The 27,357-nt window shown below is 39.7% G+C and overlaps 1 protein-coding gene across 1 annotated transcript; it reads left to right on the plus strand.

Annotated features, from left to right (window-relative positions):
- Positions 1-322: 322 nt before the first annotated feature.
- On the plus strand, positions 323-25,478 carry LOC111571979 (transmembrane protein 164). The gene is made up of 6 exons (XM_023275432.3): positions 323-765; positions 13,449-13,498; positions 16,550-16,616; positions 19,289-19,367; positions 20,602-20,702; positions 24,026-25,478. The coding sequence occupies exons 1-6, from the start codon at positions 328-330 to the stop codon at positions 24,230-24,232; spliced, it is 942 nt and encodes a 313-aa protein (XP_023131200.1). The 5' UTR covers positions 323-327; the 3' UTR covers positions 24,233-25,478.
- The last annotated feature ends 1,879 nt before the right edge of the window (positions 25,479-27,357 follow it).

The raw sequence follows: 27,357 nt of genomic DNA on the forward strand, positions 1-27,357 counted from the left end.
TGTAGCTACCATGTCTGCTTCCTTCATTTGATGCCGACGCTAATTTAACTGTCCGCGTTAGCTAGCTCGGTCGCTAGGTGTGTCTGTGAGGGATGTGAAAGAAGACTGAGAGTTGCCGCTACACCACCACCACCACAACCAGCAGCAGCAGCAGCAGCAGCAGGTAGGTAGTCCTGGCTACAGCCGCCTCCTGCCGCTAGCTGAAGTTCCTGTTCCGTCTGTGGATGAGGCAGCTCAGAGGGTTAGCCCGCTGAAACACACCAAGGGGTGGATACATGTCTACCTCTCAACCACGAGGAGAGCTACGAAAGGGAAATCTTGCAGTTCATGTTTCGCCAAGAAGTCGGTGTGACGTCTTTTATTCCATCTTGTTCGTATCTTTTCCAACACGAGAAGAGGAATATGTCCAGATACAACATATACAGCCTGCTGGACTGGGTCTACGGCGGCGTGGACCCGAAGTTTGAGGGCAACGGGGGCCCCGAGTGTGCCGCCTTCATAGCGCCCCAGCAGCGCATCAGCGAGAGTCTGGTCATCGTCCTCATCTCCCTGCTGGAGATCGGTGTGGCTCTGAAGAAGATCAACCTCTCCAAAGAGCTCAGAGTGGTGGGCAAAGACTGCGTTAGGGCAAAGGAGGACAGTCTGGGCAAGAACCTGTTGCTGGTTGCCCTTTGCATGACTTTTGGGGTGGAGGTTGGCTTCAAGTTCGCCACTAAGACTGTGATCTATCTGCTGAATCCCTGCCATGTCATGACCATGGTTCAGGTAAGCAATGGATGATGTGTTGTTTGTTAGGTGTGTCCGTGTTCACTCCCAGTCAGGGCTGGAAGAAGCACCCATCACAGGTGTCTGCAGACAGACTGGGATTTATCTGCTCCTCTGCCACACAGACTTGAGTTACAGAGCAGAGTGGTGGTTTAGAAACTGTAATATGTTAGTGTACACTCTGAAGGCAGTTTTCATCAGTTCAGTATTGACCCGACCTCGCCCATCTTCACTTCTGATGAAACACTGTGGGCGCTCTATTGCACTCAGTCTTACCTAAGTACATTTCTTACTTGAGACACATAAACATGCTGTTCATTTGAGCCACACAGAAGTTGAAACTAGAACACAGATGTGGCAAACAGTGGAAACTTACTGGCTGTGTTTGTCGTTGCCTCTGATGTGTGTAAAGTTTGCACAGTTTTTTCATATGTTGTTAAGTATCGTTTAGGTAGTCTTCTTGTTTTGCCAACTTAGAATATAGTTAGGTCCAAACATAGCATGGCTATAAAAGCACTAATACTACTACTATTAATAATAATAAAAATGGAAAAAGTAGTGTCTTTAATCTAGCTAGAACTCCTAAAGGAACTTAATGCACGACAGAAAAGCATGTAAGAAATAATAGTCACTGTAAAAAGTACAAGTTTGGAGTCATGATTGAGTGTTATGAGTTTGTCCAGCGCTTCCATGGAAGTAAACATGATATCTCCAGTTCATCCTTTGAGATGCAACCAGAGCTGGGTGTTGTCAGATTTGAACCTGTATGATTGTTTTCAACTGGAACAGCCGATGTTATGAAGAGTTTTGAAGCTGAGCCACATTTTGAAGTTAATTTCTAACTGAACAGATAGTTGAGAGTTTATATCACATGGCGTTGGAGTTCAAGTTAGGTCATTTTGAGGTTTTGTTTCATAGGACTGACTGGGGCTACAACAGATAAACATTTTTTTGTTAACCTTTAAACTATTTGCCAACTATTTTTATAGTCATTTAATCAGTTTGGGTAATTTTTTTTAGACAAAAAGTCAAAATTCTCTGATTCAAGCTTCTCAAAGTGGAATATTTTCTAGTTTCCTTTATGGCCTATGATGATAGACTCAATACCTGTTCACAAAATGTGACATCATATTGGGCTTTGGGAAACACTGATTGATATTTTTCACCATAGAACAAACAAGTAACTGGTTAACTGAGAAAACAATCGACAGATGAATTAACAATGAATATGATTGCTAGTTGCAGCCCTAGAATCACAAAACATGGGAGTCAGAGTTAGTAAGGGCCTGTTTTGGCATTTTATTTCATTGGACAGACTCATACAATGTATTTTCACCATGATAGCAACAGAAACACATTAGCAAAGACTGCCTGAAATGCAATCAATAAGACAATCATTGGACTGGTGTCATGAATTCACACTGGGCATGCAAATCTTTGACGTATTAGGTGTAGCCATGGATAAATGGGCCATGCATTCATGGCATTTGGCCAATCGAATGAAGCCCCAGCTTGCCACCAGCCAATCTCACATTACCTAGTGCGGTTGAACTTGGTGACGATTGCAAGGTTAACTATTGTGATGCCTAATAAAGGAGAGAAGAGTGAGGAAAATATCATAAGAAGTTCTTGTTGAGTTTAGAAGAAAACATTTTAAAGGTAGCAGCAGAAAGCAGGAGAACCGTAACTTCTTACAGTTATAATGTGTTTTTAAAATAAGTTTTCAGTTAAATTGGGTGGGATTTTATGTGTGATTTGTTCACTAAAGAGATGTTTGAAATAATTTCTTTATTTTTTATAGGCTATTCTTTGTTCGGTGTTTGCATTGTAGCTAATAATGCATAGTTAAAATGCACACTTCAGTATCTATTTAACAGAAGATAAAATGTCATGGCAATATAGAACAATGTTTTCACCTGCTGCAGATTTTTCGTAATTGCATGCAGAGTGTTTCTCATGTTTGGATCAGAGGTTACAGTATACAGTACCTGCATGTTTTTCCTGTACACCTACTGGTTGCCTGACCTTCACGGTACATGATTGCACGCCACAGATCACTGCCAACTGCGTTCTAATGTATTCATCACACAGATGAAATACAGAGCATGATCAATATCGATGTGTTATTATAGAATACATGAAGGTACCCAGTGGACACTGATGAATTACTGACTCTGATGAAAAACTGACTGATAGTAGCAAAATGTCCTCAGTGTATAATGACCAAGGTTAATACGATCCACAGTAGGAATTTTAATGCTTGTTGACATTTGAGTGTGGTCAAAGGAGGAAATATAACTAAAAGGTTTTAAAAGGAAACTGTATAGTCTATGTGACGGAGTTCTTCTCAAGGGGATGAATCTGCAGGGACTGGCTGCAGGCGTTTATATATTGCCAGTAATAAGAGCAGTGGATTGTTGGAGCCTGATATGAGAAAACACAGGTGGAGCCAGAAGTCTATTACACACTGTTGCTTTGTTGAAGGTTATGTCTGTGGGCTCTGTAGCGTATTGTTCTTCAGATGACGACCGGAGTGAGATTTGATACGTGTTGCATGTTTAGCAGTTTAGTAGCGGTGACTGTTCTGAGGTTTGTTCGTTCTTTGTTTCTCTGAACACACTGACTCATTTAATGATGACAAGTTCCTCGTGTTGGATCTACAGCGTATGGGCGCGGTTTGGTACAGTTTAATCGCTTTCAGTCAGGGGTGGAAATCTCACATTAAAACATCTAATAAGGATTGCCAAGAGACTGTTTTCCTGTTTCCATCGGCCTTGTTAAGCAGTGCATCTGGAAATGATAGCGAGTCCAGAATAATGAGGAGTTTTATGAGACATTTTATTGGTTGAAAAACTTGGGTTTCTGTAAAGTTCCTGTGATGTTTAGTGAGATGTGCAGAATCAAACATTGTTGTTGAAGTTGGTACAGTCCTTGAGTAATCAGCACAAGCATCTACTTCACCTGCGTGCTGTTAAAGAGAATATAACCACTTGACTGTGTTGCTGTGCTGCAGCAGCCATTCAGTGTTTTTATACAGCAGAATGTTTGTTATTGTGAAGTCTACATTCTTTAGAAGGACTGCTGATATTATTGCTGAGCACTCAGAATACTAATGTGGTTCTTAGATGGTAATTGTCATAGACTCCCCACAGACACCAATGTCATTTTAGGACACTGTTCTGTTTCGTACAACATTCAGTGTAGTCGTAAGTTAAGTGTTTGTCATTGGGAAAATGATGCATTGTCATGCACAGAGCTACTGTGCAGCTCGTAGCGTTCACAACACACATCAGGAGCAGCAGGCGAGAGAGCATCGCTCAGTACAAGGTGAGAGAGTCCCTCAGCGGGTGAAGAGTTCAGTGTGTGATGACTGATGAGCGGATGCTTCACATCTGACAACACAGATGTCTGGTATGTTTTCCGCCACATGGTACTAGAGCGTATGTAGCGAGATATCCGGCTGATCACTGATCACTTTACTGTCATGTATTTTCATTTGATTCCAGAGGAAAAGGGTGGGGCTCTTTAAACAAACAAATCAAAACACAGATACCGTGCAGGGTGGATGTGAGCAGCATGTGGGGGGATTAGCATTGCTCTTAATGGGTGTAATTATTTAAAAAAAAAAAAACATGCCACAGGATTTTCCTTAATTTTCTTTTCAGTTTCTTTCTTGTAAAGTTTATGATCAGTGAAAATGAGGAGCGGGAATTGGATTTCCTCACACTGAGCTACATTTTCCACAACAGTGATGCCATCATGATACAGCAATTCAGTGATTCCTGATATACTGAAAGACAGTCATCTGTAGTACGTTACATTATCTGTTTAACTGAGGAAAAAATACCCCTATAAGGCAAAAAGCAGAAATGATGGTGGATCATTTTAGCTAATTAACGTTCTGATTCCTTTTCCCCTTCTGTCTCTCTTTTCTCTTTCTGATTTTCTTCTTTATCGTAGGTTGAAAACCCTCTGTTCACATTAATATCATTAATTTGACCATTTTGATTCAAATAATGTATCGATTATTGAAACAAACAATCGACTATTTGGACTGTGAATTTCACAATTACTCGATAGCCTTTAAATTAGACTTGAGGTTGTTTTAGACACACTAACAGTAAAGACAATGATAATGCTTGTGTACTTTAGTAATATATAGTATGTATTTTAATGATATGTTTTAATTGTTGCTACAACACTGCAGTTTCCTATACCCACCTTTAATATATTGTGTTATAAAATTGTTAAACTCAACAGCTGTACTTCGAGCGTGAATGTTCAGCTCTGTCATGAACACTGCAAATGATCAGCCACACAGAGGGCCAGTAAAAAGTTTATGGATGCTTAGATGGTCTGATGACCAGTACACTGCTGTTTTTTGACCTGGGCCTGGCAAAGCCCAGCGACAGACTGATGGCAGCATTAAGATATGGTTGTTTCTGTGATAACTTAACTGAAGATGAGCTACTTGCCAGCTGCACTTTGTCACCCTGAGGCTGTGCTGCCATCGGTGGGGCCACAGATCTTAGATGCTGCTGATGAGCTTTCCACCCAAGCCTCTCAGCTCTAGCTTGGAGTTTAAATAACATCAGACTCGATGCATAGGCCTATTCAACAACTAAATTGTCTGATTAAGTAGTCAGATTTTTTTTCAACAATGACTAGTACTTGTTGCACCCCTTGTGAAAATGTACCACTCAAAGATTCTTGCGTGGTTTGAGTTACAGATTTCATTCTTAGTTAAATTTATTTATTTACTATTTTTTAAATGTTAGATTTGGCCCATGAAGATAAAGAACAGTCGGGATGTTTTTTTTTTTTTTTTTTTGCCTAATCAGCCTAATCTAATCTTCATGTCCCATATATCAGTTTTTACATGCTACAAAGACTCAGCTCTGTGAAATGGCTGATTTGTCATAACTGTAAAAAACGCTTTCCAATATCAAAATCAAAATTAGATTGATTTATTGCCTAGTAGGTTTACACATACGAGGAATTTGACTTGATGTTTTGGTGCAAAAATAACCATAAAATAGTAGCATACAGATTAAAAGTGCAGACAGTTGTACAAGTCAGTTGTAAGTGCACAAGATAGTATTTAGATTTTATAGGTTTGGTGGGATAACGATTACTGTTCCTGTGCTGCCTAACCACGCATCACCTGATACAGGATTCTTCAGTGAGTTGCCATTTTCCTTGATAGGTGAGGCACACACACAACCACCTTATCAAGTGGACTTTCTTCCCTTGTAGATCCCGCCAGGTATCCTACATGACTGAACACACCGAGCTCTTAAAACAGAAACAGATTTCAAGCAGTCTGGTGATTAATATTGCCGCAAGCTGCAGGAAACATGAACTCACCTTCTGCAAAACAGGATGCACACAGGTTGCAAACTCGCCTATAAATTGAAGTAGCACTCTGCTAACAATCTGCGTGCAACAAACATTGAGTATCAGTATAACAGACAGCATCATCATCATTGTTAAATACTGCCACATTTACCATTTTGGCTATAGCTGTAACCTCCAACAGAACAGATTGTTGACTCAGTCATTCAGGTTACGCTGATGGCAGTATATACAGTATTACTTTATGACTCCACTTGTAAAAAGGAAGTATGGCTTATCAGTAATGAGGTCTGTCAACTCGTAAAGATGTCACTTATCTTCTTTTTTTTTTTTAAATGTACAGCTGGACTTTCATTATAAAGCTTGTCAGTAGCGATAAGAAAAGAACTGTTTGTTGAATTAAGATTGATACATGTGAAGTGCAAATACATATTTGACGTCGCGTGGCTGAAATCTACCGAAAAGAAAGCCGTGCTTACCCACCATATCTGTCCAAGATACCTGGAACTGTATGTTTCTGTATGTTTTCCCATAGTTTGTGTTCCAGTGCTTTTTTTGAAGTGGTTATTCCAGTTTGAATACTGTCTACTTGAAAGACTGCTTTTCTTACAACTCACTACCGCTACCTGTATGATCAGAAATACTGGTCTGTTAGTGCTTTTTTTTTATTGTTTCAGGCCTTTTCTCACTTGACTGTAAACAGAAAACAGAAGAGTAACAATGGATTATGTTCCAGCCTGCTGTACCTTCTGACAAAATTGTATTTCTTCTGTAAAATTAACAGGGAGAAACAACCATCAGTTAATTGTGTCTTTAATGATGCAGCAACAGTGTCAAGCCTGGTTTGACTCATAACTGTAATCATGAATGTGAAAATGTTTTTTATTGGTGCTGCAGAAGCGAGTGTAGAGTGATGATGAGAGAGGTGGTTGACCCTTCAGATGGTGACTGAGTACTCCTGACTCCTGCGCTTTTTTCTCCTCTTTAGTTGTACGTTTTAAATCAACCAGTCATCTTCTGGGTTAGGGATCCACTGATATGTTCTTTTTCAGAGCCAATTCGTATTATGTTTAATTAAGGAGACAGATAATGAGTAATATACTGTTGTGAAAACAAAGTTTTGTGTCAAAATTAAGAATAACCCCACGACAATATATCATTTAACTTTCTTTATTTGTGTTTTACATACATTTGATGAAATTAAACTTGTCAACATTTATCCATCAGTGTTGATAGACTACTGGTATTTTTGAATTCATATATTTGATTGGAAATTGGTTTAAACCAAAAAAGCAGCAATACCACAGAACGACACAAACGCTGATTTGATAATCAGCCTGATAATGTGTCACTCCTGTACAAATAAACAGCAGGACAACCCAAGCATGCTTCCTTGTAATTAAAATCACACAATAAGACAGGTCTGCACGCTGTTAGTTGAAAAAATAACTACGTATAAGGCTAAAATAGAAATGTTTTAAAACAAAAGCACTTCATTTCCACAATTTACATTTTTCCCAGTTCTCGTTTTATGGTTTGCCAAAAAAGAATGGCTCATAGCAGATTCTGTAAAACGCCAAAAATTCTGGCCTTTTTAGCAAAACCACAAAGCCACGACTGACTCATCTAAGACCAACAGTCAGGTGACAAAAATTCTGTGACTTTTCCACTGAACTGCAGAGCAGATAGAAGGCAATTATGGAAATACTTTAAAAATGAAATGAGGAAAATGTTGTACATGCTGATTCCTAGTTTTTCTCAATTTTTGTAAAATAAATGATTAAATGCATTTTATTTTTCCCTTTTTTTGAAAAGATTTATGGCATTATAACTGTCATACTGCAACAGAAGACGTTTTTGATTTCGCTCTACTTGTAGTCATGGTTATGCTGCTTTCATCGAGTGCAGGGCTTTATATTGCAGTGAAAAATGAGTCCACATTGAATAAAAATGTGACGGGAGCAAAATACATTCAGAAACTATTCGCCGTTCAGAGGTTTAAACAACCTATTTGGAGCTGAACAGTGTGCATGCCTCTTTTTTGTGACATATAGTGACATTTGTTGCCTTGCACCAGAATATTGGTTAAATATTGCCTGGATGTGCACACATTTTTTACCTCTTCTGGGAACATAAAGTCCCAAGGCAGCTGAACTCAAAGGAAGAGTTACTTATTAAAGATATCGAATCATGTCTTACACATTTGGCATGGTCCCTTGGTCGGTCACATGTCACAGCCTTCAAGAAAATGGCCATAAAACAGAATAGGACACAGATTTTACTGGTTGTATAAAATGGTAGAGGTGTGGGGTTGATATCTGACAACTCGTAAAAACAGTACAGAGATGTTTATTCGGATGTCTGGGGTTTAGACTGGATGACATTTATATTCACGTTCCTTCCACATCCCACATATATTTACGAATGCATGTGGTGTGATACACCATGCAAAGCCTTTGAACTGAAGGTAAATATGAAATAACGGATGCGAAGAAGATGCAAATAAAGTCCACCACAGCTGCAAAACAACAGAACCTAGTGCTTTTGGTTGCTGTGGCAACACGTGGCACACAGTGTCAAAGTAACTGAGTATCCCACCGCCAAAAAATTTCTGGTAGACTACATAGAGCCAGCAGCCAGCACAGTACAGAGCAGCTTCAGCAAGTTAAACCCTACAAGAAAGCATATTAAATGTGTTTGCTGAACACCGATGGATTAGCAGTACAGCCAAGGAATAGACCCAGCTTAAGCTTCACACGCATCCAATCGATTCATGCTGCATACCAATATCTTTTTCTTGTCAGTTCGAAAAAGCTTTGTGGAAGCTTTGTGGTAAACAGTCCTCTAAGTGAGCATGTTTCACCTCTAATAGGCCTTACACTGTTAAACACTTGGCAGAGGTCAGGAAGCCTCCCCATCAATGCTGCAAGCCAGCGACAGTCTAAGAACACATCACAGGCAGTACACGGGTTCCCTATTTGAACCGATATTTCGACAAAGATTCAGACGCTTTTGAACCATGAAATATAGGAACATTTACATAAAAATTCACAGTTTTTGTGTAATGCTAATTAATAGTAACATTTCTAAGAGAGCGAGAGAATTTATTTATTTCCTGTTACTGTAGACCATGTTTTTACCTCTGAATAAAACATTTAGAGGACTTGTTTTCCCAAAAGTAATCTTCTGCAATACATCAGTCCCTTTAGCTGAAGCTTGTGTTTAGTGCTACTCTGCATACTTAATGTGCAAGTAACTACTGATAACACAGTGGATCAGAATTGTGTTATCTATCCAATAAAAGCCAAGGACCTTCTCTTTGAATATATATACAGCACTGGATTACACTTAAGTAGTCCTTCTCACCTATAAATAAGATCAAGACTTCATGGGCCAGCATCTCACACGGGGATTAATCTTGGTTCTAGACTGAAGTGGCCTTTTGAATTAGATGAGCTCACATTGGCTTTCCCTGACATTTTTTGGATGCGGCCTAGATTTGGTGTAGTCACAAATTAACTGAACCAACTGTCGGAAGGAACATTATTTGGTCTGAGATAACACCGTGTCAACAGTAACGTATGGATTGTTTGCTCAGTTTCACTGTTTACCGACAAACGCCACTAATCAAGCAAGTTCTTATTGACTAAAGCAACCTGCTCAGTAATTTGCATGAAATCCATATCTGATTGAGTGTACAGTGAAAATGCTGTAGAGCTGATATCACTACAGGAGCCCAGACTTGCTTTATCATCACAAACCGGAAATTCCCATCTTTACTATTGTGTAGATTCCCTTCATGCTGCCAAAACAGCTCTGACCTGTCGAGGCCTGAATACCTCAGAAGGTGTCCTTTGGTGTTAAGCACCAAGAAATTAGGAGGAGATCCTTTAAGCAGTGAGGTGTGGACTCCGCTGATCTGACTGGGTTTTCTAGCCCATCCCTCAGATGCTGGATCACATTGAGATCTGGTGAGTTTGGCGGCCATGTCAACAATTCTTGCAGTAGGCCAGGGAGTATTAATCTCATGAAATAGGGCACTGGCATCAAACCTTTGCCATTAATTAGTGCACGTGATCTACAGCTTTGCTTAGGTAGGTGGTACATGTCAAGTAACATCTTCGTGAATGCCAGGACCCCAGGTTTCCCGACAGCCTTCCTCGTTCCCATAGTGCATCCTGCTGCCCTGTCTTCCAAACGTAAACAACACATATGCACCCAGCCGACTACATGATGTAAAAGACAGCATGATTCATCTGACCAGGCTACCAACTTCCACTGCTGACGCTCATTTCCCTATTTGAGGCCCTTCTTGCAGTGGACAGAAGCCAGTGTGGACATTCTCAAAGGTCTGCAGCTGTTCAGCTTTAAGAACTAACTGTTCATCTGCTGATTAGTATATCCCACCCCTTGACAGGTGCCATTATAAGTAGATTATCAATGTTATTTACTTCGCCTGTCACTGGTTTTAATGTTGTGGCTGACAGTGTGTGTTATGAATTCCCATTTGACACCATACCACATTGTGTTCACCTGCTGAATATGAAGGTATTCTTAGTTTATAATGATTGTTTACTTCATAATTGTTTGCTCATTTACTTAATACTGAATACTTTGCGGCAATGTGCTGTTATAAAATATTTGTCTCATAATGTTTTTTTATTTATTTAACCTTGAAGACTTCAGGGCTCCATGTCAGAGAGTGTTGGGTAATTGGTTTGATGTCTCTGACATGAGACAAAGGATCCAAGTGACAACATCTTACTGCCAGCAACATAATCCCAAACACAGTGTACAATGGTGGCTGACAGTAATAATTCATCTCAGGAGTCTGCGAGGGCCAAACACAACTATCAGCTTTGACAACAAACCCACCGGCATTGTTGGGTATTGTCAGTCCGAGCACTGCTACCATTTCTGGAGACAGTATGACTAACTTTTATTACTAGGAGCACCAGTGAGACTGGCAAATATGTCCCCCTGTGATAGTATATCATGTGCAACACCAACAGGGAGTGAGATTTGGTGTGTGTGTGAGTGAGATACAGAGTGAGTAATCAGAGTGGAGGCCTAATGCCGGGCTCTCATCATCATAACAACGCAGGATGGGGACAATTCTGTGCAGGATGTCATCTACATGTGTTCAGTGCATATGTCAGCTCGCTCTTGCTGGGCCCTTTGGTGCCAGTGAAACCAACTATCGGTTCATTTTTCAAAAGAAAAGATCATTCGGGCCCTCCTGTGCCACTGCAGACCCAAATTTCTAATGAGGACAACTCAGACAAGAAATCAGCAGGCGTACTCTTTCTAAAAGGAAGAGCTCTGCAATTTACATGGATGAGATTCTGCAACAAAAGGAATGCCTTGTATTCTATGTTCTGCTCTATGTGGTCCAACATTTGCAGGGGAAACTGCCAACTCAACCACAACAACAGCATGAAGCATTAACTTTATAGGGACAGATGAACTGATGGTGGGGATTTTCATTATTCAAACTTATGGTTGCCGAAATTGTTACCCCTCCACTATCACGGAGGATCTAATTACTTAAATGCACCTTGAGGAGTAAGAAGGGAGGAGGCCTCAGGAGTTTAAAGCAAGGAAACAGATGTGTCCTATGGAGAAGTCTTTTATAATGGAGTGAAAATTTTTTAAACAGTTTTCCAATAGTCAGCCACGTTAATCACTGAGTGCTGATATGGCCATTTTTAAGCACGACTGCTTCAAGTTTGTTGCAAAATCAGCTCACATTAGGTATTACAAGAACCTTTTTGTTTTTTTTAAACAGTCTTTTAAATTACGTATTGTATAGCAGTTAACAATTACTTCACCAGAGCAGCTGTTTAGGTAAAAATAGGCTTGCTCTCTGCACATGGGTGCTGGCCGGAAGCCATTAACTATTACAGAAGTCTCTGTCATGGTGGCCTATTGCTAGCTGAACCCCCATAATGCCCTCAGCCACACAAACATCGTGCTTGTCGACATGGAACTGTCTGTACCAGCCCCCTTTCGATTCGCTGCAGTAGCATCCCACGTTGCGTACCATGATGATTTAAGTAGTACCCCTGACTTTTGTGCTGGTGCTTGCAGTCGCAGTAGTGCTATTAGTGACAAAAAACATCAGTGTGGAGTTTGACTAGCTAAACTATTTGTAATGTATCCTGGATGTTGGGTTTTCCTTCAAAAACAAACTGCAGCAGTTGTCCGAAGAATGTTGCAGAGAGGAGAAAATAGGCAGCTTAGGGTATGTCCAGACGGGTGCGTATTTAGGTGACAACATTACCTCTTCTTCGGGCTCATATCAGTCCTTTTTATGCAGCGTTGCCAAGTGATAGTAGCTTGGTTTCATACAGCTGTAGTGCTACATGTGTGATGCCAACGAATAACATAGTGGTTACTCACTGTGCTGTAGGCTTCAGCCATCAGGCCCACAGTGGTCCAATGTAATGTTAAAAAATGATTAATCACTGACAGAGTGGTTACTCTGTAGTGCACATAGACCATAATGCTATTGAGAGACGCTTCACTGTTGCTCTGTGTTGCTGAATTGAATGAATAAAGAATGATCAGAAGATTCAGTTTGTTTCTCCAGGTGGGTCTGTTTGGCAAGCAAAATTTATCCATAAGTGTATGTATTGTTTCACCCTGATGAATAATTTTCAAAAGTTAGAGCAACATATAAAGTCCACAGAAGGTAAATATATTATAATAGTATTATATCCATGTGTATTTTAAAGTTCAAGGCTATACGTTTTATTAAATCCAAACTGTGCTACAAGTTTTTGTTACTCCAATGATCTCTGCGAAGCTTTCTTGTCGAAATAAACTACCTCTCAGTTGTGTTCACACTTCAGATTAATACAAGTTGATAGTTCTACAGAAGATCAATCCTGAAGACATATCCAAAAAAAAAAAGCCTGTGGCCAGTGGGCAGTTGTACAACAAATCTCAGGTCAATTGCTTTCTTGTAATTCTGTTTCCAGCCTTCAGGCAAACCAGCTTTTTCTTGTGTCAGATGGTGTTTTAAACCAATCCATGTTTGCAGTATCCCTGAGTCACGGTGCACAGATTGCAAGCTGAATTGTAACCAGCCAGCTTTCTGATATAAATAATTTTGACATTGGAAAGGTATCAGAAAATAATTTCAAACTGTCTTTTTCTTTGTTTATCAATGAATAAAGTAGGTTTTAAACAAACAAACATCAACCGCCTGCCTCTTTTGCTGTGAAGGGGCTTTTTTCTAAGTCGTCGTGTGATTTTGTGATTTAACTGTATGAGTTAAATGTAATAATGTGGTTTCTCTTCTCTCTCTGTGCTTTGCTCACCAGATCTTCCTGCTGGCGTGCCCGCCTTGTAAAACAGCAATGGTTGTTTTTAGGTGAGTATGTTTACTACTGGCTTGTGTCTGTCTTCAATGTTTCCAGAAAAATGTTTTTGTTTTTTTTTGTTTTTTTGCAATATAGATCTCGATTTGAGCTCAGGTTTTTAGTGCTGACTGCAAAAGGGCCACAACAGAGAGTCATCCACCCTCGCTATCCACCTGCCATAGAAGCTGTGTGTTGTTACAGGGATTCTTGTATTCAGTATGAAGCACTTGGGCCGACGGAGTCAAATTAAACATGGATTTTGTTTTCATATAAAAGCAATTGTCTGTGACATTGATTGTAATTACTTGTAGGCTTCTACAGAGTAAATTGGGTTTTCAGAGTTTTATTGAAATGCATTTGTTTGGTTTTATAGTCTCCTCAACAACTCCTCTGGTCAGGGCTGTTAATTATTCAGAAGAAATGACTGTGTTTTTGCCGTTGGGAACACGATGTGGGATTTACTCAGACATAAATACAAGCCGGGTCACTTTCTGTTGCCATAGCCCACGGGACTCGCACAGGGAACAACTGCAATAAGTGGCAGCAGTTTTATCAAAGCACCGTACCTGTGCTCTAAACACTTCCCTGTAAGGATCTCATCTTATTATCAACAACATGTTCAGAGAAAAACAATATTCATCAGGCCAAGATGTTTTTTCTCTTAATGGACTAGTTTATGTAGTATGGTATTAGCTGAAGAAATGTATTTATTCATCTGTTTCATTTCTCTAAAAGGTACATCGACGTAGACCTTCCTTAGGACACTGACAGTTTGTGTAAACATGCAAGAATGTAAATGCAAGGCTTAAAGTTTAATCCTAAACACTTCAGTCCTGGTTGATTTAACGACATCTGTGGTTGCCACGGTAACAGCAAGTGCAGTTTAATACTACAGCACCACATGAGCAGCTGCTTTGTCAGAGATGCAACAGAAGGGCAGCTGGTAGAGCTGTTTGCAACACACCCAGACAAATTGTCTTAATACAGACGTCAGTCAATTATCTGCCGTATGCTGTAATGCTATGAGCAGCCATGTTTTCCAAACACCAGCAGAGCAGAGGAACAAAAGGTGGCTACCTTGATGAGAACTTGTCGTTATCCCTCGCTATTTATCTTACCCTTTACGTTTTGCATTTCAAAATTCATCTGCTGTCATAATGCCCAAAATGTCTTATTTCTTAGACACAGTTTTGATGTGAAAAAATGAACGCTTCACGTCCTGCTTTTGGGGTGTCTCCTTTCCTTTAGTGTGTTTTATTGCTTTATTGTGCGTGTAAAAGGTCTGGAAAATTACAAAGCCCAAGTCCACACCAAAGGGAGTTGCTGTCTCCCACAGAAAGCACTGCTCCTTATCTGCCTGAAATTCCTCCTTTGAATTCCAGGTTGTTCTTTCTTTCTTTCTTTCTTTTTTAAATGCTTGAAGGGAAGGTGCAGCAGATGGAAATGTTGGCTTTGCATTAGCAGTAACTTTTTTGTTTCTTCTTAATATCTATATAAAGGCAATCTAAATCTAGTTGGGGAAGGCAGACTGTACCAGAGACAAAAAACAAACACAGATGGAATGTAAATAGATAAAGCGGCTAAACCCAAAACACTTCAGATGTGGTATTAAATGCACAAATTAGCATGATTTCAATCAGGATCTTGACTTCCCAGGCTCTTCCTCCTCTACATGCTAAATGCAGCTCCGGCTCTTCTGCCAGTGTGACCATATTGTGGTGTCGATCAAACACATAAAAGCAGCATCTGTATTCAAGAGCAGGAGAACCCTTCTGTCTGAAGACTTAAGTAGACTGCTTTCTGCTTGGTTTCAGCTCCTTGTGTTCGCACGTCAAGGCTAAGCAGCTGCCGGCGCTGCGTGAGGAGCAAACATGTACGTCCATCTTGTGACAGCAGAATAACTTGAGAGACTTTCAGCTGTAAGATGTTCACGTTCGACCTCTGAAGCATAGAAGCTCAAACCTGAAATTAATGGAATCTGGAATTGCGTGACTGTAACAACTCATATGTGGAAATAAATGCCTGTTTCTCCCACAGCATAACATTGTCAGAGATTCAGGTCTCGGCTCCAGTATTGATTGTGACCGAGAGTTACACATCCCGGAAAGTTTATATGTCTTCAATATGTTTTAAAGCACATTGGTTGCTAATAATGAGTAAATGTGGCGAATTGGAATGAATCAGACTGTTTTTCCGAAAAAGTACAGAAGCCCCCCTGGAGTGACAGCTGGGCTTATTTGAACTGACAGTCGTACGGCTCTGCTGTTTTCCCAGCGACCTTGGCTGTCACAACAGTTATTTTGGCTCATTTGACCAAAAAAAGAGCAGTCTGAGGAGATAGATGCAGGTCCACACTTTGACACATGAGCTCCTGGGCTTTTAAATGTTATATGGTGGCTTTTAAAATAAATCTCGGTTAAGCGAAACATTTTTTCTACATGTTGCGTGTGCACAAGTGAACTGAACAAGCGTTGCCCTCCCTCTGTCTGCAGGAGTAGACAGGCTGTGTGTGCACTGAATGGTGAGTGAGCTGGAAGCAGCTGTAGCAAATGTGTGCTAACTGAAGGCTGAAATACATCCAGATTATACTAATGATGAGTGAGTAGCTAGAAATACTGATTTGTCAGATTTCTGTGATTTCTTAATGAGTTATAGAAATGTCAAATCATAAACAGAGAGCAAGAGATTCTAATCACCTCAAACATCATTGACCTGACTTTTCACTCCCACAAGGAACTGACCCTGCCAAAGAATAAGAGACAGCTGCTGCTAACAGTATCAGGGAGGACTCTGATTGATTTTCAGTAACATGGAACATAAGCTACAGTGTCCTCCACCTGTTCCTCTGCACTTATATCAGCACTAATTGATTCAAGCTAGTATGCCAGTAATGCAATGATGCACCAAATGTGGAAGTAATTGTTAAAAAATGTTCCTGGGAGTCTCGGGCAGATGCGAACAAGGGCGTGGAGTTTATCTCAATTTTCCTTCTTTGGTTTTAATGCCATTTAAAATGTCTAATGTCATTACTTTTGCCTTATTCTGTTCCTTCTTGTTCTCAGGCTGCAGGTCCACATGTTGAATGGAGCGTTACTGGCTTTAATGTTCCCTGTAGTCAACACTAGACTTGTAAGTAGCCTGGTGGTCTTCACATTTCATTCACAGGTCGCCCTCTGCAACACCTCGCTCTGTCTCCAAGGTTAACAAGAATAGGTGTCTTGTTTCACTTTTCACGACAGCTCAGTGAGAGAGCAAGTGTTATCCCTTAGCTAGATATGTTTAAAAAGACTGCTGTGACATTTTATCTCCCTCTTGTCAAAACTGTGATGTTTGTGTGAATGTGATGTTTTAATCAGTGCCATTCCTCTGCTAGAGGAGACAAAATGTTGGACTCGAGTGGCAGAAAGTAGGAACTTGATTGATGATGGAAATACATTGTTTTAATGAAGGAAATCTGAACAAATCGGTTCACAGAATGCTTGAAAGGCTCTTACTGATGGCTGCAGATGAAGACTGGATGCAGCGGATTACGCACTCACTTTAAATTCTATTTGCTTCAATGAAATCACATTTGGACAGTTTGAACTTTAAAAAAAATGCCAAGTTCTAGCATGATACCCATGAAGATCAAATGCTGTTTGTTGCCACAGAACTGTTCTCACCCAATGAAAGCTCAGGTTTTGTCCCATATCTATTCTTCCCTATCAGATAGGGAGCAAAAACTTTGTTTTCTCAAACAAGGAAGTATGGCTTAGGCTTAGAGAAAGAAAGATTTTGTTGCTGGTTAGCCTTCCCTTTAGAATAGTTTTCACAGCACAGAGAAGTGTGAGGAATGAATACTAACTACCCCCCCAACAATAGAACAGAGAAGTTACATCAGAACCTTGTAAATCTGGTACATTTAAAGAGAACAGTTTAGTCATTTTTATTAATTACAAACACAGATGACTGGCTTAATTGTGAACAAAGATTCTGCATAATTAATGTTATTTATTATATAAATTTTATACAGTAACAAAAGTAGAACACCCCAATTTTTCCAGTGTTTATTGAAGTTCAAGTAGTTCAAGTCCAGTGAATAGCTTGAAATGGCACAAAGGTAAGAGGTGAACTGCCAGAGGTTAAATAAAAAGGTAAGGTTACCCAAAACTGAAATATAATGTACATTTCAGAATTATTTTAAAAATATTCAAAAAATTTTCAGCAGACAAGATTGGGTTAACAACTTAAAGCTGTTCTGCAGTAATGGAGGTTGATCAAGCCTTGAGAGTTGGTGCTACCAAATCCTACAGGTGTCCCAACTTTTTTTGATTACTTATAACCCCCTCTGTCTGCATGAAAGTTGTGTTGGAACACATCATGGCACCAACCCTCCAGAGCATTATTTGAACAGTATTGTACTGCAGAAAGTAGTGTGTTGCTACAAAAATGGCAAGGAAAAGGCAATTCGCAATAGAAGAGAGACAGACCATCATAACACTTAAAAATGTAGGTCTTTCCTACAGAGAAATTGTGAAGAAAGTCGAGGTGTCAGTGACAACAGTTTACTTCACCATCAAAAGGCACTCAGAAACTGGGGGAAACTCTGACAGGAAGAGGCCTGGAATACCCAAAACCACAACAGAATCAGAAGACAAGTTTCTGAGAGTCAGCAGCTTGGTGATAGGCAGCTCACAGGACAACAGCTTCAAACACAGCTTAATGGTGGTCGTAGTAAGAAGTCTCAGTTTCAACTGTGAAGAGAAGACTTTGAGTTGCAGGTTTGACAGGTCGAGTTGCAGCAAGAAAGCATTTGCTAAGATGTCAGAGTAAGAAAAAGAAGCTTGCCTGGTCCATGAAAAAATGCCAATTGACCACTGAAGACTGGAAGCAAGTATATGGATTGATGAATCAAAATTTGAGTCTTTGGTTCATCATGTAGGATTTTTGTACACCGTTGAGTAGGAGAAAGGATGGTTCCTCAGTGTGTGACATCAACTGTCAAACATGGAGGAGGAAGTGTGATGGTCTGGGGCTGTTTTCCTGGATCCAGGGTCAGTGACTTGTACAGAGTGAGAGGAACCCAGAACCAAAACATCTACAACAGCATTCTGCAGCACCATGCGGTACCCTCTGGTATGTTCCTAGTTGGTCAGGGGTTCATCCTACAGCAAGATAATGACCCAAAACATAAGTCCAAGCTATGCCTGAACTACCTTAGGAAAAAAGAACATTTTTTTTTTAGCTTCATTTGTTTATTTGTTCTATGCTTTCCTTTGAGAGTACAGTGAGACATTAACATGCATAATTTCCAATAAAAAAACTGGAAAAAATTGGGGTTTTGACCAGTAATGTACATCAACAATAACTGTCCAGTAACTATATGGCGGTCAGTGCGCATGTGCGTTTTTATGCAGATCTGTTACCTTTCTCAACAGACAGTAGTCAGTTGATCTCATGATTCTTTCACTTAATTTTTCAATATCCAAGCAATATTTATAAAGAAGCGAGCTAAAGGCCATTTCATAACTTTGATTTAATTCAGACTTTGAACAAGGACAGTGGACACTCACACCCACTACACACTTTAGGGAATGTGGTGATTTGCTACACAGAAGGTTGCACTGCCCTTCACATTAAACACAGATTTGGGCATATGACTAAATGTAAATCATGGAGACCTTTGTGAATGCAGAAAGCATGAAGTGGCCTTAAGCAAATGAGATTTCATCTTATGGCCCGCAGAACGTCAGGAGCAGCTCTTGTGTTATTAATGTGTCTTGTAGAGGATTCATATGTTTTCTTCTCTATTCATTCCTCAGCTTCCCTTCGAGAAGGAGATCTACTACATCCAGCACTCCATGCTGTACCTGGTGCCTCTTTACCTTTTCAGGAAAGGAGGTAGGTGTTGAAGCTGACACCCGTGTTGTCTTCAGTCACGCAATGAAATATCTTTTACATGCCAGATAAGCAAAGCCATAACACCGTGCTGACTTTTCTCCATGGATGAATTCCCTTATCGTCGGTGAGGTTTGAGATGCTGTTGGTACACGCTTTTGTCTTTGTCCGGTCAACCGTGGTGACTCTTGCCGCTCACGTCAGCGATCTGTTTACTCTAAACAAACATCTGTTGCTGATTCTCGAACAAAATTTACATTCTTATACGTACATGCCTCTGAATGGCAAATGAAAAGCTCTTGAACTTACACAGGAGCCATATCCAACCATATATACGTTTGTATTTGTTGCTTCTCTGTGTGAAAGGAATGAATACAACTTCTCCTGTGGTTATAGCTACAAGATGCAGATGCCACTCTGTACAAGATGTACAAATTAGCACCGGCAGTGCAAAGATCATGGAGCTTCCCGAGTACAAAATACAGCTTACTTAGCCTGCAGATATGACAGTAGCACCTTATCTCTGCAGCTGCATTATTATTGTCCATGCTCTTGGTAATACATGAAACAATGTTCATACCTGCTTTCATTTTGAACTAAATCCTGCAGGTTGGAATATTTCCCCAAGTGACAAATACCCAAACAAAGTCTTAATGTCTAGCAGGACTGTGGTGGGAAAAAGCTTGATGATTAAGGATTCTGAAAAAGCTTAGAAGTACGAAAACCAAGAGCAAAACAAAAGGTAAAGCTTGAAAAACATTCCCAAGGTTTGGATCTTCTTTGAAAAGTATGTCCAGTTGGTAGAATGCCAGAGAGAAATATGTAGGTTGTAGTGATCAAAGCTCTGCCAGAAGTGCTTCATTGTTCATCAGTAATGTAACACTGGAGCCTGACAGAAGGAAATAATCATTTTTCCAGGGAAGTTGATACAGTGAAAGCAAGTGCGATGCCTCCCTTGGTATTACTTTCACAAATGAAAGCAGCGAGGAAACGGGAAAAGCCAGTCTGACACCACATCCTGCTACTCGCTTTTCTGTGGCCGCATCGTGCTCATTTAAATGGTGTGTTGCAGACATTAACAGGGAAGTGCATAGAACAAGCATTCGGTTCATTAGCATTTTGCCAGTGCATCGTCAACACATGGCCAGCGTTGAGACACAGGACATTTTTCATGTGCTTCATCTGTCTTTAACCTGCAAACTGGTTCAGATTTTTTACAGGTGATGTGTTTTTGCAGGTGTGTACAAGCCTGAGCCCCTGGGGGACATGTGGTGGGCACTGCTCTCCACCGGCATCCTGTTCCTCTATCACTTCCTTTTCTTGCAGGTTCTTGGCCTGGTAAGACAGAGCCCTCTGCTGGCCTTTATATGTTATTTCACCATGCAAAAATACATACCTGTAGTTATCGCACCATCTCTAGTCCACTGGTTTCATTTCCTGTAAGAATAATAACTCAGACATGGAGTTGTGGTCAACAGGAACACCCAAGGCTCTATAATTACAGGACAATAATAAGCACCTTTGTCAGGCTTGTAATACACATTTTTTGTAGACACGACAGGAAGATTTTGATCTTTTATATTAAAATAGATGAAAAACTGAAAACAGGGGCCCAAGTAGTTGGACAGACAAAATTCTAAATAAGAGTCAAGAGATTGTAGCAGTGACCTATAGATGAAGCTGTTATTAGTATGACCACTCAGTGTGGTCATTAGCTTTGGGTTGTGACAAAGAATGAGATCACGGATTAGGATTAGTTTGCTTTGTAAGGTGACTCAGCATTTAGTCCAGTGTTTGTTCAGGTCCTGTATGAGCAATGTAGCTGCAGCTTTACACTCAAGACAGCTCTACACAAAAATACAATTGTGAAAAGGATAAAAGAATAATCATGCACAATACATATTTATTTTATTAAGATCTAGATCTTCGATGTTTAGAAAATAGGAAAAAATCATGAAAGACTTTTAAAGGTTGCTGCATGACCACTGAATAATCTGATTGCTGGTAACAAACAAGTACTTGTAGCAGTTACGCATAATGTTTGGTGGTCTATAGTGTGAGCCTGGAGGCAGAACAGTGAGGATGATCACGAGAGTCTGAGCACAGTTTGAGCTCAATAGAGAACATTTCTGTCAAGCTGATACAACAGGCCTTTTTGTTTGTTTTCTATGATCATCTCTCTGTTTATGACAGTGTTATTGAGTGTATTTTTAGATTATACATTAAACCTTACAGATGCACCAGTCCTACAGGAGGATGAGACACGGCACACAGATTTTAATATTAAACTGATTAAAGTATCATGACATTGTTAAATCCCAGTTGCATAACTCTAGTAAGATGCACTACAATGTAATACAGTCAAAAATATAAGTAATTTCTTACTATATTCTATTTATCACACTGCTGATGTGATGTATGTTGTCAGAGTTTTTCAAAAATTTAATCAAAATACACGTCCAAAAAAAAAAAAAAAGTTGCACATTCTAATATTTCGTTGGACCACCTTTAACTTTAAGTATGGCACACTTTTGCCGTGGCATCGGTGTCTTTTATTTTGGACAGGAAGTTTATCTTAAGGCATTGAATAAATACAGAAATGCATTGTACAAGAATCAAACCGCCAACCTCTTGTTCATGCATGCCGTCATGTGTTTGTGCTTTACCTTTAAAGCGTCATAGACATGAGCACACGTGCACTGACTTGTGCAAAGGGTATTTTGTGTAGCACTGACATGCACACATTCTCTTGTAGTACATCCAAGGACATATGTGAGTAACGAGATGAGAGTTTTTCACCTTTTTGCTCACATTAGAGCTGTCGCAATATCACATTCCACTACATGATTATCCTGGAAAAAAAACTGTGATTATGACACAATTTTATGATTATGACTGAGTGTCAACACATTTTTCTGTACACAAAGCTTTGGATTTCGGTATTTGCACAACACAATTTGAGACAAGATGGTTTCATGTTTAGCTTTAATTCTTTCATGCCTTTGTTCTTTTGGTCGTAGATGTCGATACAGGTTTGAAGGGATATTTGTAGGCCGGTGATGTTAAGTGCCTTTTAGAGCTGCTCTACTTAAAACCAGTGCCAGTAAAATTATTCTGTGTTTGGTTTGCATTGTCATGACTTTCAGAGCTACTAGTCCCGATTCTGCAGCCTGTTACCTCATAATGAATCTCCTGTTTTGTAACAAGTAGGATTATTTTGTCCTCCTGCTGCAAATCAAAGGTAACAGCACAAATGAGTCACATTGTGCTCAACACAAATTAATCAGCTTTAGCTTAGAATGGAGTTTCTGAAATTAATAGAAACACAAAGAGGCCAAATAGTTGTTGCTTGATTGCAAAATTATGTCTGGTAGTACACAGACAGATGAATGAAGGCTGAGCTTTAGTGTTAGTATTAACTGTGTGATGTTATAAGGCAATCTTGTCAGGTTTTTTCTGGCAGATATTAAGACTATTAAACAATGAAGCCTCTTTCAGTTATAAACTCGTATCTGTTTCAGCTTCATGTCTGCGTTTCACTTTCAACATGACACAAGCCTGAAGTGCACCAGTTCAGATAATAACACACAAGTAATTCAAGTTGTGTGAAGTGATTTGGAGAAGACTTGATTTTCCACATTTCAGCACCAATATTACTCTTTGTGGCAAAATTACAAACACCTCTCATTCGCTTTGCTCAACAATTTTAAATCTAGTAGGCCACCAACTAAAATGTCTATAAAATCAAACTTTACTGTAACAGTTTAGATGAATGAAACTGGCCAGTAATGGATGTAATCTGGATTTTTCTTCCTACTAGACGTTAACAGGAGCTGAAGTTTACTGTAGTACTTCCAGCTGTTTGTAGGAGCTTTTCCTCTGAGTTTATTAAGGGATCTAACAGCAGGCCACACTGTTTACTTACTTCACCTCAGACGGGTGAGCTGTCACAGAATCACAGTTTATCAGTTGCAGTTAAATCATTCGTTGCACAGCAGCAGTCCTCAGGTTGAGTCTTTAGCTCCATCACAGCTGTCAGGATATTTTAGTTTTACTGTTGGTATAGTAATAGATTATCATCAAACAATACATTTTTGAGGTGCAGCACAAAGTAAAGTTTAAAATAGAGAGCAGATAAAAAAGCAAATGTGTAACAGAACAGCATAGAATGACCACAATGTCAACAACAACATAGTAAAATCCATAAAGAACAAGATAAAATCACCACAATTAAATGCTGTATGATAAAAGACAGTTTTCAAAGATATTTTAAAAGAAAAAACTGACATCAGTCTGAGACTCTCAGGAGGAAATTCCACAGCTTTGGAGCACAAACAGCAAAAGCCTGATCACCTCCAGTCACTGGGCAACATGCAGAAACAGAAGGTTTCTAAATCTAAGTCGGTACTTTGCCATGCGAGACTTTAAAAACATTCAATAAAATCTCCAAATAAATTCTACAACCAGTTACTAACCATCGAAATCCAGTTGTAGAGAATTTACAGGGTGGAAACTCGTCCTTCAGGTAGTTTTTTGGAGCAGAAATTGATCATAAAGAACCGAGACATTTGCTAAAATCTCATCATCCATCTGGATAGTACTTCAGAGCATCAAATTAAGTCTTGTGCTTCCTCAACCTGTCTGTCTTTGTTCTCCTCCAGGTAACTGAGGTCAACCTGAACAACATGCTGTGTCCGGCCGTGTCCGATCCGTTCTACGGTCCTTGGTACCGGGTTTGGGCGACGGGCCACCAGACCCTGCTGACCCTCATCCACGGAAAGCTCCTCACACTCCTCTCCCAGTACAGCGGCTCCGCCTGCAGATACATGCTGGACACACTGCGACTGCGCAGCAAGAAAGTCGACTGAATGTCCACAGAGATGCACTCAGGCTTAGCCTTTCACTCTAAATGCCTGCTCATACATTGGAGTTAGTTTCTTTTTTTTTTTTTTTTTTTAATCTGCATTTTAATGCATCTTTTAAGACTCACCATCTGTTTTACTGAAATTCCAGCATTTCAGGGCCAGTGAATCAGTGTGTCATTCTTTTAGTGTTGTAGTCGGCTTGCATACATACTCGCATGCACAAATGTAAAGGGCATTTTAGGACTGGTAGTATTGCGGAGTTGGCCAGATTTAGATTTCATTTCCAGAAACGCGTACGTGAATTAGCGGGAGATTTCTCAAGCTGCCTTTTTGTAAATTTTTGAGGACAGAAAACGGGAGTCGCCCAAAAGTCACTGCTGTTCTGCAGTTGTTACACTTTCAGTTCTTTATGTGGTCGTTATGCTAGATTGTATGTTAGTGGATAAAGCTGCCATTTTATTCGTCTCAAGTGCATTTTGAAGCAGATTGTCATTTTGCTTGTTCATAGCGTGAGGATTTTGTATGATCACCTCAGTGTTATCACGACTGAAAATAGAAACTTTATGGCTTTATGTTCCTCTGTTCCCACTTTGCTACGGTTATAAAAAAAAAAGCGTTCTTGCCTGTGGCTTCTCCAGCCTGTTCAGATCATTCCAGATGTGATAATCAGGGGACACGAGGATGTATTTCATGCTGAGATTCAGAGGATTTATGGATCTGCACTGGGATGTTGTTGTTATTACCTCTGCCAAGGAGGACGCGTGTTTGTCTGTTATTTTTATTGTGATGTTGGACCATATTCAGTGAGGTATGACTTTGAGTGCGTCGTTGGAATAAATGTGTTGTTTTGCCAAGATGAAACACATCCCGGTAAGACATGTATCTGGGCTGGAATCACGCATCGTGACACTTGAAGAGAATCTCTCGCTTTATTGTCGAGTTAATCTCACAGAGCATCCTGAATTCACCCAACTGCAAATGTATCCAGTCACACTCTCAATTTTGTATAAATCAATATGCATGAAGTCTCTATGGGTGGTTTGTTGGTCACTCATTCTAAAGGAAGTAGTATTAACAACACTGATAATTGGAAGATGTCAGTCATGGTATATATCATTTCAAGTATGAGGGCTGTGTGTATTACTGTAGCATATTCTATACTTCACTGTAAAGAAGGGATAAGAGAAACTTTTGTATTTCTATCAATTCGTGTGTGTGCTGTCTTGACAATAAAAGTGATGTAAGTTGACCACAGTTCTCTTTGTGTGTTTTTTTTTTTTCTTTTGTAACCACACTTTCAAACACTTTTACTGGGATTAGGGGCTGTATAATTATTTGAAATATTGAAATTGTATTAAAAACATCCAAACGGCGGGAGCAACAATTTTTCAATGAAGGTAACATCTGTCACAATGTACTATTTTAGATGAATCACTGTGGTGCTGCAGAACTCACCAGCCTGATATTTTCCAAACGTGCACTACTGTTCGAAAGTTTGGGGTCAACTCACACTTTTATTCATGTGCTAACATAATTGCACAAGGGTTTTCTGATCATCAGTTAGCCTTTCAACACAATTAGCTAACACAATGTAGCATTAGAACACAGGAGTGATGGTTGCTGGAAATGTTCCTCTGTACCCCTATGGAGATATTCCATTAAAAATCAGCTGCTAGAATAGTCATTTACCTCATTTATAATGTCTAGGCAGTATTTCTGATTGATTTAATGTTATCTTCATTGAAAAAAACTGCTTTTCTTTCAAAACTAAGGACATTTCTAAGTGGCCCCAAACTTTAAATGGTAGTGTATATTATTAAGATTTTATGAATTTTATTTTCAGTAAAAATGGCAAAATCCACCTCGCTGTGTTTGTTTAATCTGTACAAAATTCAATGCTCATGTGGCGTTTAACCCTCCTGTTGTCCTCATTCACGGGCACCAAAAAATATTGTTTCCTTGTCTGAAAAAAAATCCAAAAATTCAGCAAAAAAATTCCCCAAATTTGGCAAGAAAATTCCAGTAATTCCTTCAAAGTTTCCCTGTTACGGCCAGCGCCTCCTACCCCGGGTGTGTGTGTTAACTAAATATTGTGGCTTATGCAAATAGGGCTGTGTGATCCCCACTCCCCGGTTGGACCACGACGACGGAGGCGTGACTGCGGCCGGGAGTCCCAGTGATTGGTGCGGCGCTTACCAGGCCGACCAACCGAAAACTGCCAACTCCTTTAAATGAGTTGGCAGTTCCACTGAACGGGGCAGCTGACTCCCAGCGTGCCGTTTTGTGTTACTGTGTGGTCGAGGCAAGATTGTCTGTGTGTGCTAGGAATTGGGCCAGGCCTAGAATTAAAAACTGATACAGCCTCACTTCATTCCAGGTAGTTCCTTCTGTTTAGGTTTCACCAGGATTAGGGGTGCTGACTCGTGTGTAAGTTTTGTTTTGCCAGTTCCTCTTTAGTGAGCCTTTTTGTTCCGTTTTTCTTTTGTCCACCGCGATGGTAGCGTTAAGTTCTCCTTATGAGAACTCTTTTTGTGTTTTGATGTTTTCTTTGATTTGAGCAGCACCCACCAGCCCTCTTCCTCAGTTCTGCCTCAGTTTGTATAGTATTTTGCACATTTTCTGTTCAACCTTTTCTGTAATAAATAATTTGATTTTTCCACCAACAACTGTTTATGTTGCTTCCCTTCCCCCCCGAGCCGGGGTTGTAACATTCCCTTAAAAGTTTTATTTGTAAAAAAAAAAAAATCCCCCAAATTTGGCAAGAAAATTCTTGTAAATATTTTCAAAAAATGAGTAAAAATCTTCCAAAAAAATCCCTAAAAATATCTAAATTGATTACATATATATCAGTAAAACTGCTAATATTTTCTTTAAGAACATTCACAAAAAAAATCAACCAAAATCCAGTGAAATTCCTTGGATTTTGGTTGATTTTTTGTGAATGTTCTTAAAGAAACATTTTTAACAGTTCTTTTTTCCCCCCAAAAGAAGTTCAAAGATTTCCCAAAAATGTGGACATAGAAGTTTCACTGTGAAAATATATTTTTATATCTCTAAAATGGGTCAGTTGGACCCGCAGGACAACACGAGTGTTAAATGCAGAAACCTTTTTTAGTCTGGCGATGACT

This window comes from Amphiprion ocellaris, chromosome 14, assembly GCF_022539595.1.
Source record: "Amphiprion ocellaris isolate individual 3 ecotype Okinawa chromosome 14, ASM2253959v1, whole genome shotgun sequence".
NCBI classification, from domain to species: domain Eukaryota; kingdom Metazoa; phylum Chordata; class Actinopteri; family Pomacentridae; genus Amphiprion; species Amphiprion ocellaris.